The sequence below is a fragment of the Phaseolus vulgaris genome, chromosome 5, assembly GCF_000499845.2.
Source record: "Phaseolus vulgaris cultivar G19833 chromosome 5, P. vulgaris v2.0, whole genome shotgun sequence".
Classification (NCBI taxonomy): domain Eukaryota; kingdom Viridiplantae; phylum Streptophyta; class Magnoliopsida; order Fabales; family Fabaceae; genus Phaseolus; species Phaseolus vulgaris.
In genome coordinates, this window is record NC_023755.2 from 7,372,850 (window position 1) to 7,385,730 (window position 12,881).

Here is a 12,881-nt window from a genome sequence, read left to right on the forward strand (position 1 = left end):
TCTTCACTCAATGGTGCAGCAAAACGACAACAGCAAACAAAGGCATGATTCTGGCCACTTGCTTCGGGAAATGAGATCTGGTAATGCTTGGCAAATTTTGCATGTGTTACCATATCGTTCCAATCTTAAGCATTTATATATAAACATTGCACGTCTTGAATATATTACGATACATCACCTTCTAGGCATCTAGATGGTGCAGTGCATGGTGGACCCAATAGTTCAATGGAATTGGGTTGCATTTGCAGAATCAGTTTCACAAGTTCAATGAATTAAACGGCCCGATTTACTACCAACAAACAAAGTATGCTAATTTAGATGGGGACCTGTTAAGTAACCCCACCATGCGCTTCCTGTTTTTCTCATTTTTTTTCCATTTCCTAAATGCAGGAAATGACTACTTGTAAATACTATCGAAGGTAATAGAATATTCAAATTCTTATATTTGTTAATAATCTAAAATTATCATCTAAGACACGTTTTCAGTTTAAAATAAGAATTCCTTAATGAATGAGATGGATTTTTACTTGAGACTTTGAACACGAAATGATAATTAATAAAAGGTAACCTAAATACAGCTTGTAACTGTATTCCTATTCTGAAGTCCTTACTCCTTAACTGCCACTAAGCTGGTATGTGCTTGAAAAGAAGAATTCAATTTAAGGGTGTATTACATAAGTAGTACATGAGGTGCTTATTCTGACGACATTTCACCTAGCACTTCAGTGGTTGTTTTTCTCTGCAAAATTGCACACAAAATAAGTTGGTACCAAGAATATGATGGAATACAATAGAAGGTTGAAAGTATGCATATTATTAATTAAATCAATTCTAACTAATGGAATACAGGTCATTCATCATACAAAACTATTTATCCAGCTACTAGCCACTGTAATTAAAAAAGAATCACTATCTTGTCTGCTTGTTACGAAATATCTTATGCAAAATGCAAGTTCGACCTTCCTGTCAACTACAAAGGCATGGCGTTCACTTCGGCAAGTTATCAATATTCTAATTCAGATTGTCAGATGCTAGGACTTCTGATCATTTGTCCAGTAGTCAATCCTAATCAGCTCAAGGTGCCTAGCATTTTTTTTTTTGCAGGGATAGTTCCTCAAGTCTTTTGGTTCTTGTCAGAATCATACAGTAGACATCATAACTAATAGGGTTGTCAAAATCTTCAGTGGCCCTAGAAGCAGATTTAAGCATACGGTGGATACTGACCACTTTCCTTATCAGGCCAGAGCAGCCGTGATGCTTCTGGTCTACCCAATAAGATAACCATCACAATGACTCCATGATTGATCTGGAATATGCCAGCTAGAGTGATTGATCCCAGTTCTCTCATGGCAAGTGTGTGTGGGTTCAACAGTTCCTCTTAAAGCCTAAAGGATAAAACTCGATTCTAAAGTAATGAAAAAGTTGTCAGGAAGCTTTCTCCAACTAAGAGGAAAGCAGGTCACAGCTATGTGCTAGGCTAAGAAGAGGAATCCTCAAGTCGTACACAATGATGCAACTGATGTAGTTCAACTTATAACTTGTTAGCATGAAAGTGATGAAAGACAAGAATTATCAACTTCAAATATAAGTATTAGTTTTTCATGGTTTTAATTGGAAGGGAACTTTTACTAATTCATTTGATAGAGGAACAATTTTGTACCCAAGGTTCCAGTATAGCTGACAAGTCTACACTGACGGTTGTCAAGCTAGTAAACCTGGACATGTTATTCTCCGACAACTTAACACAAGCACAGAGGCACAAGCTAGTTGAGATGATAAAAGCAAATGATAATTATATCAATCAAAATAATAAGGAGATTAAATAAAGCAAAATAAAATTCCTGCCATATAACAGCACATATTTAAAATCATTTGACCAGAGTCACTTGTCCACTGTTAAAAGTAAAGAAGAAAATTATAATAGGTTCAATCAGCTCACATGCTTCAATTTTAGATTTTGTCATGATGAAATGTGTAACAGTGACTGGTAAATTCAGCCGGAACCTTTCCGATATAGATTGTTGACAAGAAATGGTCAGAAAGTTTATAAGTGTAAATTTTATATAAACATTGCAGGGTGAAATAAAACTGTAAACTGACTAAAGGGAGATCATATATAAGGGGGGATACCCCCAAAAGGCAAAAAATCCAATACTCAGTTACTAATTATTAGAAAACAACCATAAAATAGTCTTTGGAGATATATCTATACCATGAGTAGTACCAATAGATATCATGCGATCTATATTATCAATCCGCCCTTGTATGGACTTTAGAAGTGAATTCAGGGATGAAACTCTTTTCCTAACACTAGAAATCTTGGCAGCATGCTGCATTATGAATGGCAAAGGTGCATCTTCAAGCAACTGATCAAGTTCTGCCAAAGAAAAGATGAATTTCAGGTCAGCAAACTGGACACCTAGAGTAATAAGAAATTAATACATCTTAAAGTAATAGGAGATTCTTTATTTGAGCATTAAGACTAAGAATAACTGAAGTACTGAACTGAAATAATAGCATGTTAGCAAAGGAAAAACTGGTATACCATAGCCACAAGTTTGACATGCTAACGAAGACAACATGGAGACTACCAGAGAACTAGAATTTTGTCATCATGCAGATAAGTACATAGGTTGGTTGTCTTGGGAGGAGTGTAGTTTATTTTATTTTCTATAGTCAGTGGAATATCTAATTGGCTTTATGCACATCTAACTTTGTGGCTCTGTTTTCCATACTTCATAGTAAAACAACAGGCTTTTTGGAGGATAAGCAAAGCATCTTTCACAAAATGTGTTGCATTATACCATATAGATGCTTTCACTGAGATGGAATGAAGTCTGCTCTAGAGTTTTAAAATAAAATGTTTAAACCAAGGCATTAATTCAAATTAATATTAACTTTTCTGAGTAAAACATTCCCCACCGGGAGGCCTGTGAAATCAACCCTTTACAGAAGTTTGCCCATATATGGACCACATACTTCGCTGGCATAACTTATTCCAACTTAAAAAATATATTTAATACCAGAATTGTCCGTTGCAAATAGTAATTTAAGAAAGAAAAAGCTGGAAACAATTTGCCCATCAGGAGCATATAACTTTCCGGCTTAACTTGCTTATTTCAGTATATGCATCATACCAAATTAATAACAGAATCGTAATGCAAACATTAATCAAGAGTGTCCAATAATTTTATCTAGCAGCACCATAAAATAAATCCTTCTTCCAACAGCAACTACAGCAAGCCAATGCCTAAAATTAGCATTAAGTTTGCAAATCTACAAAAAAAAACTGAGACTAGAACTGCTGTGCAACTTTAGATACTGTGCGATGGACTAAAACTTAACCACAGAAATCAAAATCCCGTGCACCTCCAGTACACTAGACAATGCATCTTCATGAATTGCACATTGAGCTGCAAAGGTGGCATTAATATGGGAGAAGATTCACGTGTTAAAGCCAGGGTCTTCCTGAAGACTGAATGTAAAAGCTTATATAAGGCATATTTACCTGGAAAAGGTGACAGTATTGGTGGGAACTTCAAGAGCTTATTATTGTATTATTATGATGAAACTTGACACCCTTATACTTGAGTACTTGACACTGTCATTCCTTAGGTTAAGCAACACCTGAGTGATATTTCTGATATCAAAATCTTCTGTGATCACTGGATAGGTTCTATATCAGTTCATAACTTATTGACACCAGATTTCTGCAGAATTTGAATTTGACCTGTGAAGTCTAAACTAATTTCTCAAATTTGTCTGTCACAAGTTCGATACAACATTTTATGTTTCCTGTTTTTTTTTAAGGAAATATTAGTGTCTCTGCCTAACTAAACAAAACCGGCTTGTAAGGTGAGGATTATACCCCATTTATATATTATAATTCGGCCTTATTCCAAGTTGATGTGGGATCTCCAACAAACACAATAACAAACAATACTTCTTCTCTACATGGTTTTTCCAAGTTTCCAAAATATAAAGCTTTTAGAAAGATTGTGGCTGAAAGTTATGACCAAGTACTAAAGATGCCTACTTTCCTTACTCAAGACTCAGGTTTAAGTTATTTCCAACTCTTCTGGAGAGACAAACCTAAGAACAACATGCAAAATTGTGGGATCAACTGTTCTCTCTCTTGACTGTATAGCAAAGTAGTAGTCAATAGTGCACTATAGTGGCAACATGGAGCAGCCTTGGGTCACTACAGGATTAAAATAGTGGAGCAATTTTCAGTAGTAGCTGTCTGTCACAGCTGAAACTGATGACAAAATTGCATTATTTCACTGTGTGCCAATGATGGGATTCAGAAACCTTGTTCAAAGCTTTATTCATGCTGCATGAATTGCTCTCTCACCTGTTTTGACACAAACCGCCAAGTTCTTGCTGGATTGTTTTTAGTAGGGTTGTTCATGGTTTGGTTTTTAGACAAAAAATGATTTGAACCAACCATAACAATATATAGGATTCAATATGGTTTGATTTGAAGGCAGTTTTGAATACAAACTAAAACAAACTGATATTTTGGGGTTCAAATTGACTTTAGATCTTCAACATAACAACTAACAAATTAGAGTAGAATATGATAACTATTTGAATTATGATTAACCCTTGAACATTTTATTTACATAGCCATAAGTAATAGAGTAGTAAAAGACAACATATGATAATAATTGTATTACAAACTCTTAGAGAATCTGAACGAGAGAAATTTTATTAATTGTTCAACAATCAATGAAATGAATGTTAGTGTTTGCACAGCAGCTGTGTTACTGCCTAGCACTGTTAGCTAATATGAATATTACAAGGGACAACTCTACACTAACAATTCTAGACAGCTGGACATTAACATTCAATAAAACAGCTGGACAGTTGTACACTAACATACAAGCAAACAGATGGTCAGCTGTACACTAACAATTCTTACTAACATTAAGTATGCTTCAAAGAAACGTAAATCGAGCTTTAGATAGCAGCTTTGTTAGACCATCTGCCCACTGATCAAGAGCAGGAATATGATATATACAAAGTTGCTTGGCCAGAACCTTCTTTCACACAAAAAAAATATCAATCTCCATGTGTTTAGTATGATTATGAAAAACTGGATTATGAGCAATGGCTACACCACTTTGTTTGTCACATAAAATTACTGGAGTAGTGTAGGGAATTTGCAGTTCTGTAAGCAGAGGAGAAATCCGTGAAAGTTCAATAGAGGTTTTAGCCAAACTTCTATTTTTGCCTTAGTACTAGAACAAGCAATATCTTGTTTGCAAGACCACCAAGATATTAAATCAGGACCAAGAAAAAAGGCTACTCCTGAAGTAGAACGTCTATCATCAACATCTGATGCCCAATCAACATCACAAAATGATTTTAACCGAAGTTGTCAAACTTGAGAGTCTACATAGACTCGAATCGTAGACTCGACTCGTAGACTTGACTCCAAAACTCGACTTGTAGACTTGACTCGTAAAAGTTTACTTCACATGAAAAAAATATTTCAAAAATATTAGCACCAAGTTTTCCCAATTAAAAAAAAAACACTGCAAACAAAAAAAATTTGCACCTTTATTAAATAAAAAAACCCAATGGCAATTTCTTCCTGCACACTTACGTTTTTCTTCCTGCACCCCCACAATGTTAGGCAAAGACAAAATTGTCCCTATTATTTTCTAAAAACCCTAAAATGCACATAAGACCTACACTATTCTTTCTTCTTCCTTTCACCACAGATTGCACAGACAGACTCGCAGACTCTCTTTGAACGACGGCAACACTACTCCATTTTCTCTTTGCACAAGAAGGCGTTTCGGTTGGTGGTGGTGGGTGGTGTCTCGACAATTTGGTGGTGGTTGGGTGGTTTCTCTTGGGGGTTCACTGTTCAGAGAAGAAGGTAAGTAAATTTTTTGGTTTTCGTATCTGTAGTTCTGTTATTTTTTCAGATTGTCGTTTCCACAATTCAAATGTAGTATTCCAGACAACGCAGTCCGATAGTTTCACGGAATAGAGAATCCGTATTTGGTTTTTCGCACTCCGAATTATTGAATTCGTAGAAATCTCGGGATTGTGGAATTAGTAAATCTTCCAGATCCATGAATCCATTAGTCAAACAATTCATTTCGGATCCAACAATCCATAATTCAAAAAAATCATTCTAGATCCACCAATCCGTAATTCAAAATATGCATTCCAGATCCAAAAATCCATAATTCAAAAAAATCATTTCGGATCCACCAACCCGTAACTGAAATTAGGCTTTCGCATTTAGCAATCCAGAAATCAACAATTTATGAAAAATTTGCTTTCGGAACACCCCCTCATCCAGAAAACAAAATGATTCACTTCCAGATTGATGAATCCGTAGCACACTCCCAGATCCTGATTTCTGGTAACCACAGAAACTTCATACTCCTAAAAAAACTTAATTCTTACCTCTAAAAGCCGACAACACAACCCACTCCTCCACCTTGCTTCGCACAGCTAAAATGACCCTCCACCTGCGCCTGAGATGAAGGAAGAAGATGAACAGTGCCAAACAAACTCCACCACGATGCCCTTTTTCAAATAAAAGGCCAAGGCCAGTTTCAAGATTTATAAAATTGTGGGGTTGCAGGAAGAAAAACGTAAGGATGCAGGAAGAAGAAGCCTAACCCAATTTAGTGTAGCCCAATTAAAAAACCCAATTCAGTGCAGCCCAATAAAAAACCCAATTTAGTGTAGCTAATACCCTAAATCACACCACAGAATAATGCAACCCTAGTTCAAGCACCACTCATCTCAATAATCTTATATGATGAACGACACCACCGTCGACCTGCCACCCGCAACCACTGCAATCGCACGACCGCATGAACCGCCGCCACCGCGCAACCTCCTATGCACAATCGCCACCACTGCCGCACTTGTTCAGAGAAGACACACAACCTTCGCACTCCAGAGAAGACACAATACCACCAAAACGTGAAACCAAAACGAAACGTGAACCCTAAAGACACTGTTTTGGGTTAAAACGAAAACCCAGTTGAACTCGCCAACTCGGAGCAGACTCACGAGTTTGATCAGGTTCATCGAGTTCACTCCGAGTCTGCCGAGTTTACTCAAAAATTGAGTCTACTACCGAGTTAACTCGGTAAGGGTATGTGGACATGTAAACTCGGACGAGTCAACTTGTTGACTCGTGAGTTTGATAACCATGCTTTTACCGATAACGAATGATCAAGAGATGCAGGTTGAAAATGTAATCCAGGAGACAAAACTCCTTTAAGACACTGTAATATGCATTTCACCGCCACCCAGTGAGAATCAAGAGGTTTAGCCATGAATTGACAAACTTTGTTCATAGCAAAGCTTATTTCTGGTCTAGTTATTGTCACATACTACAAAGCACCCACCAGTGAGTGATACAAAGTTGGATTAGAAAACAAATCAACACCAAGCTTGGAAAGTTTGCAACTAGAAACCATAGGAGAAGAAATTGAATGAGCTTGAGCCATATGTTTTTTAAGAAGTAAGTCTCGAATATATTTGGTTTGTTTCAGGAGAATATATTATTAGATAAATACTTAACTTCAAGACCAAGAAAATCAAGCTGACCAAGTTGTTTCAAGGATAAAGTTGCATGAAGCTTTTCTGTAATCTATTGAATAGGAATAGGCAACTTACCAATTATTATAAGTAATCTACATAGACCAAAAAATATAAAACCTGCAACTGTTTTATGTAAACAAAAAGAAAGGAGTCACAAGCACTGCTCAGAAACCCAAGTTGACAACGAGTAGTTTACAATCGATCAAACCATTGCTTTGGTGCTTGTTTTAGCCCATAGAAAACTTTATTAAGCTTACAAACAAGAGACTTATCATTTGCTTCAAAACCAGGTGGTTGAGTCATATAAATCGTTCCTTCAAGAAATCCATTTAAAAAAGCATTATTTATTAACAACAAGCTGAAACAGTTTCCATCCATAAGAGACAACAAGAGTAAGAATAATTCGGATTGTAAAAAGTTTCACTACTGGAGAAAAAGTCTCATGAAAATCAAAACCATGGACTTGATGAAATCCATCCTTTTGCCACCAATTGTGCTTTATATTTATTAATGGAGCCATCTACATTTTCCTTGACTCGAGAAACCCATTTACATCCAACAGCTTGTCTATTAGAGGGTAATGTAACTAAATCCCATGTATTTTGCTGCATGAGAGCATCATACTCCTGCTGCATTGCAGCTAACAAATTAGCATCTTTAAGAGCTTGCTTAACACTTGTTGGTTCCAAATGAGGAAGAAGTATTGAAGGGTGAATTCTGTGTTGAGCAGTATCAGATTTGGACCTAGTTTGCATAAGGTGAGTATTAACAGGAGGTGTTGTATTATGTACAAGATCAGTAGTTATAAAATGTGCAGTATTAGACAGACTCAGACGGAGAGGACTCACAATACCAGATTTGGACCTAGTTTGCATAGGATGAGTATTAACAGTAGGTGTTGTATTATGTACAAGTTCAGTAGCTACGACAGGTGCAATATTAGACACAAACTCAGACAAAGAGGACTCTTCTGTGGAATTAACAAGTTTAGCAGTTACGAAAGGTGCAGTATTAGACATAGACTTAGACAAAGAGGACTGTTCGGTGGAATTAACAAGTTCAGTAGTTACTAAAGGTGAAGTATTGGACATAGACTCAGATGAAGAGGACTGTTCCGTGGAATTAACAGGCACATAAGCAAATGAAGTAGTGTTAGACATTGAAGGTGGTATAAGAATGAGATTTAAATTAAAATACTCATTGAGATCTTTAATAGTATTGGGAGTATAAGGAAAAAGACGAATAAGGAATATCATGTTCATTAAATCAAACATCCTTTGAAATGTAAAGTCTTCCACTGGATGATAGACACTTGTATATTTGAGAATATCCCAGAAAAATACACTCCTCAGATTTAAAATCAAGTTTATGAGAATGATAAGGTTTTAAAAGAGGAAAACAAGCGCATCCAAAAATTTTGAGAAAAGCAAAGTCTGGATCCTTATTAAAAAGAATAGAATAAGGAATAGCAAAATTTAAACAAGCTGTAGGAAGTCTATTAATAAGATATATAGCTGTAGTAAAGGCATAATCCCAAAATTGTAATGGAAGACAAGCTTTGTGCAGCAAGGTAAGACCCACGTCAACAATATGTTTTTGTTTCCTCTCAAAAACATCATTTTGATGATGTGTATGAGGACAAACAAGTCTATGATTTATACTGCAACAAGTTAAGAGACTCGTAAAAGGTCTATATTCTCCACCCCAATCAGACTGAATGTTTTTAACTTTGAAACCAAGCTGTAACTCAACTAGCTGTTTAAAATTCTGAAAAAACAAACGTGTCACTCTTGGATTTTATTGGAAATATCCAAGTATATCTAGAACAAGCATCAACAAATGAAACATAATATTTGTACCCTGCATAAGAGGTAAAATGTGCAGGTCCCTAAAGATTAGTAAACACAAGTTTTAAGGGAGAGTAAACAGATTTTGAGGCATGAGATGACAACTTGTTTGATTTACCAACGCAATAGGATGAACAAAAATAAGAATCAACTTTATTGGACAAAGAAATTTTGCAATGTTTCAATACAATTTGCATAATATGACTATTTGGATGATCAAGTCTATTGTGCAACATATGAATACTGTTATTTACAGTACACAGATTATTTAGACTAGACTTATGAGTGAAACACTTGGAAGATGACGATAACTGAGATGACTGCAATTGAGGGTGAAACTGGAGATTATTGAATGAATAAAGTCCATCAACACCAACAACCCCTTGAAGAAGAGCTTTATTTGTCCCCTGAGATTTAACAAGACACCTGTCAGGATGAAACTCAGAAAACAGAATTACCTTTGGCAAATTGACTAACACTTAACAGATTTTAGGTGATAGAAGGACAATGTAACAAATTGTTTAGTTTTAGAATATTATGTAAATCATAAGGTGAGTCAAACAAAGAGACACCAGCACCAAAAATACTCAAACCTGCACCGTTGCCTGTGAAAATCTGGTCAGGACCATCAAAATGTTGAAGTTGCTTTATTTTCTGAGATTCACGTCGCCAATAACATGCAAACTTGCTCCAGAATCTGGTATCCAGGATGTATTAGACTTTATTAGCATTGCGCTAGGTTCAGTGTTATGTCCAGACTTATTGTTAGGATTTATCCATGTATTTGATGTCTTATAAGAGCCAGCCGAATAAGGAATATCTTGTCGTGTGGCCGGATCAATAAAACACAGTGACTCATGAGGTTGATATGAAACATCAGACCTAAAATGACAAAAATTTGGCTGTATGACCAAACTTAAGACAAATTTGACACTATAAACTCGCAAACTTGCCACCACCACGACCTCTACCAGAAGCAGTAGCACCAGCACGAGAAGAAGTTCCTTTATGAGAGCCTCCACGACCACATCCATAGGAGGCGTGATTGTAAATCAGTGATGGTGATACTAAAGTCTGAGTCTCCTGAACATAAAGAGTGAGACATGTCTCATGACCATAAAGGCATACACTGACATACAAGCAAACAGATGGTCAACTGTACACTAACAAAAAAGGAAAACAAGTGTATACTAACAATTCTTACTAACACAAACCTATTATTTAAAAGTGGACTTTAAGCTTAATTTAACTTTTCAAAATCAATTTAATAAGGTGAGGTTTACACCTTCTTTATATATTATAATTTAATCATATCTCTATATGATGTGAGATTCCCAAAACCTATTATAAAAAATAAGTATATAATGAATAATTCCTGGTCAATTAGTCATATATTGTCAATGTCATTCTCCAACCCACATGGAATCACATACTATCATTAAAAATTTCAAAATACCATTACATAATGCTACAATAAATATAAGCATATTGTTAGTGTGGTTTGGTTTAGTTTAGTTTTAACAGTAGGTGCAAAAACCAATCTAAACCACAATAAAAGTTGTTCGTTTTACAGTTTTGGTTTGATAAATTTTTAACTATTTTTTGTCTGGTTTGGAAGTTCAAAAACTGTTTGGTTCCACTTTTTACATCCCTAATTTCAAGTCAAGAATTTTTCAGCACAGCTAGGCTTACCCACTTTTCTGTTTTGCACATACTCTGTTTCGTCAATTGCTTGCACTTCCTTTATTGCTTTCATCTCACGAAAGTCTTAATGTTCTTGCCCTTCCCTGATTCTGTTCTGTCACTTAACCCTGTTTATTTTTTCTTGTGTCCTCCTCCTTAGTACTACTTAGTCTACTGATCACCCCCTCAGTTCTATCTGTGTTTGGTGCTAAATTACTGTTTTTTTTTTAAATTTCAATTTCACCCGAAGCAATCATAGTAGCATTTGCTCAGAAGCTCACACTTGATTTCTTGAATTTTGTTATGATTGACTTATGTGTTTAGCTTAAGACTGCCAATTTTGATTATTAAATATAGATATCTTTGACTTTGTCGTCTCTTAGTTTTGAGCATTAATATATGTGTGGTATAAATTATTTACCTTGTATCAATATTGGGATCCTGTTATCCACTATCTCATTATAATGCATGCGAGGATGGTTTCTATGTGCTGCTATTCATTATAGTGTTTGTGAGGATGATTGCTATGTGCTGCTATTCAGTATTAACAATGAGCAAAACCTCACTTGTATTTGTCGTATATCCACAAAAGTGCGTATTCCGGTATTAGTTCCATCTGTACAATGAGCTTCTTTGGGACACTAGTAAGTTGAACACAATAATGTTACAGTTTAGTACTACAGTTACCACTTCATATGTTATAAGTAGAACACATAAAGAATTTCTCCGCCTGAGCAATTTACTTGATCAGCTCACTCACAATACACACAATTTGACACGGACCTCAATTCACCAAGTAAGCTGAGTTAATGTTTGGATTAGATTAGCTTATTTTTTTGGTCGGTCCGAACCAAAAAGAACCTGTTACCAAACATGCTCTAGGCCTATGCCCACAACCACAAGCAATGTTTGTTCAATTTCCAAAAGGCATAACATATCTCACTCTCATACACTACTAACGTTAACCGTCCAAAGACAGTAAAAAAATTAAGAAAAGTATTATGAATGGAAAAGAAGAAGAAAACTACAATTACACATAAGAGCCTTATATTTTTGTTTGGGTGAACCAGTGTATCCTCGAGCAAGATGCTGAGGAAGGACTAATCCCTCGAAATACTGAGATCCCTTTTAGAGGTTGACCACTTTGAATAACAAATATATTTCAAATGTACATACTAGGTACCAAACCTTTGACTACGTGCTTAAGGGACAAGGCTAAGAAACTATTGGTACACAAGAGCCTTATAGCCTTATATTCAACTAACTATTACCAACCATCTAACTAACTCCAATTTTCAACCAATTCAACAGATATCTATAACAACAAAAAGGAAAATGAAAAAAAAAAAAACTACTTGCGATAACTGCTTGTAAATTGAATCTTTCTCAAAAACAAATGACAGTGGAAAACCTGGCACAATGTCGTTAAAAAAAATGAAGAAACAGAGAGAGAAACCTCCGGTGAGACGATCGAGGACGGAAGAGAGGTGGTCCTGGCTTCGGAGAGTTTGGTGAGCTCTGCAATCGAAATCGGTAATCACCGCAGAGAGCATGGACGACAAGCCTCTGGCCAACACGTCGGAGCTCTGCCGGAGGGAATCGTCGGCGCCGGGAGCGTGGGAAGTGGAAGGCTCCGTCTCGACGACGAGGCTGTCGTTTTCCTGGGCTTCCATTGTGAAGAGATGTGATGGCGTGACAGAGAGGGAGGAATGTGAAGAGTCGCTCGTATCATGCCCTCAACCACTTTCCATGTCTTCCTGCATTGTT

The 12,881-nt window shown here is 36.2% G+C and overlaps 1 protein-coding gene and 1 long non-coding RNA gene across 3 annotated transcripts; both read right to left on the reverse strand.

Moving 5' to 3' along the window:
• Positions 1 to 479: 479 nt before the first annotated feature.
• Positions 480 to 12,881, reverse strand: LOC137835038 (uncharacterized). Of its 2 annotated transcripts, none has more exons than XM_068643339.1 (3): positions 12,571 to 12,881; positions 2,225 to 2,377; positions 480 to 739 (listed from the first exon to the last, which is right to left on the reverse strand). In XM_068643339.1, the coding sequence occupies exons 1-3, from the start codon at positions 12,785 to 12,787 to the stop codon at positions 723 to 725; spliced, it is 387 nt and encodes a 128-aa protein (XP_068499440.1). In that variant the 5' UTR covers positions 12,788 to 12,881; the 3' UTR covers positions 480 to 722. The 2 variants fall into 2 exon arrangements, with proteins under 2 accessions (XP_068499440.1, XP_068499439.1); XM_068643338.1 differs by having other exon boundaries at positions 2,213 to 2,377.
• On the reverse strand, positions 9,563 to 10,163 carry LOC137835040 (uncharacterized). Its single transcript, XR_011085001.1, has 2 exons — positions 10,025 to 10,163; positions 9,563 to 9,838 (listed from the first exon to the last, which is right to left on the reverse strand). It is a non-coding gene; the product is annotated as an uncharacterized lncRNA (long non-coding RNA).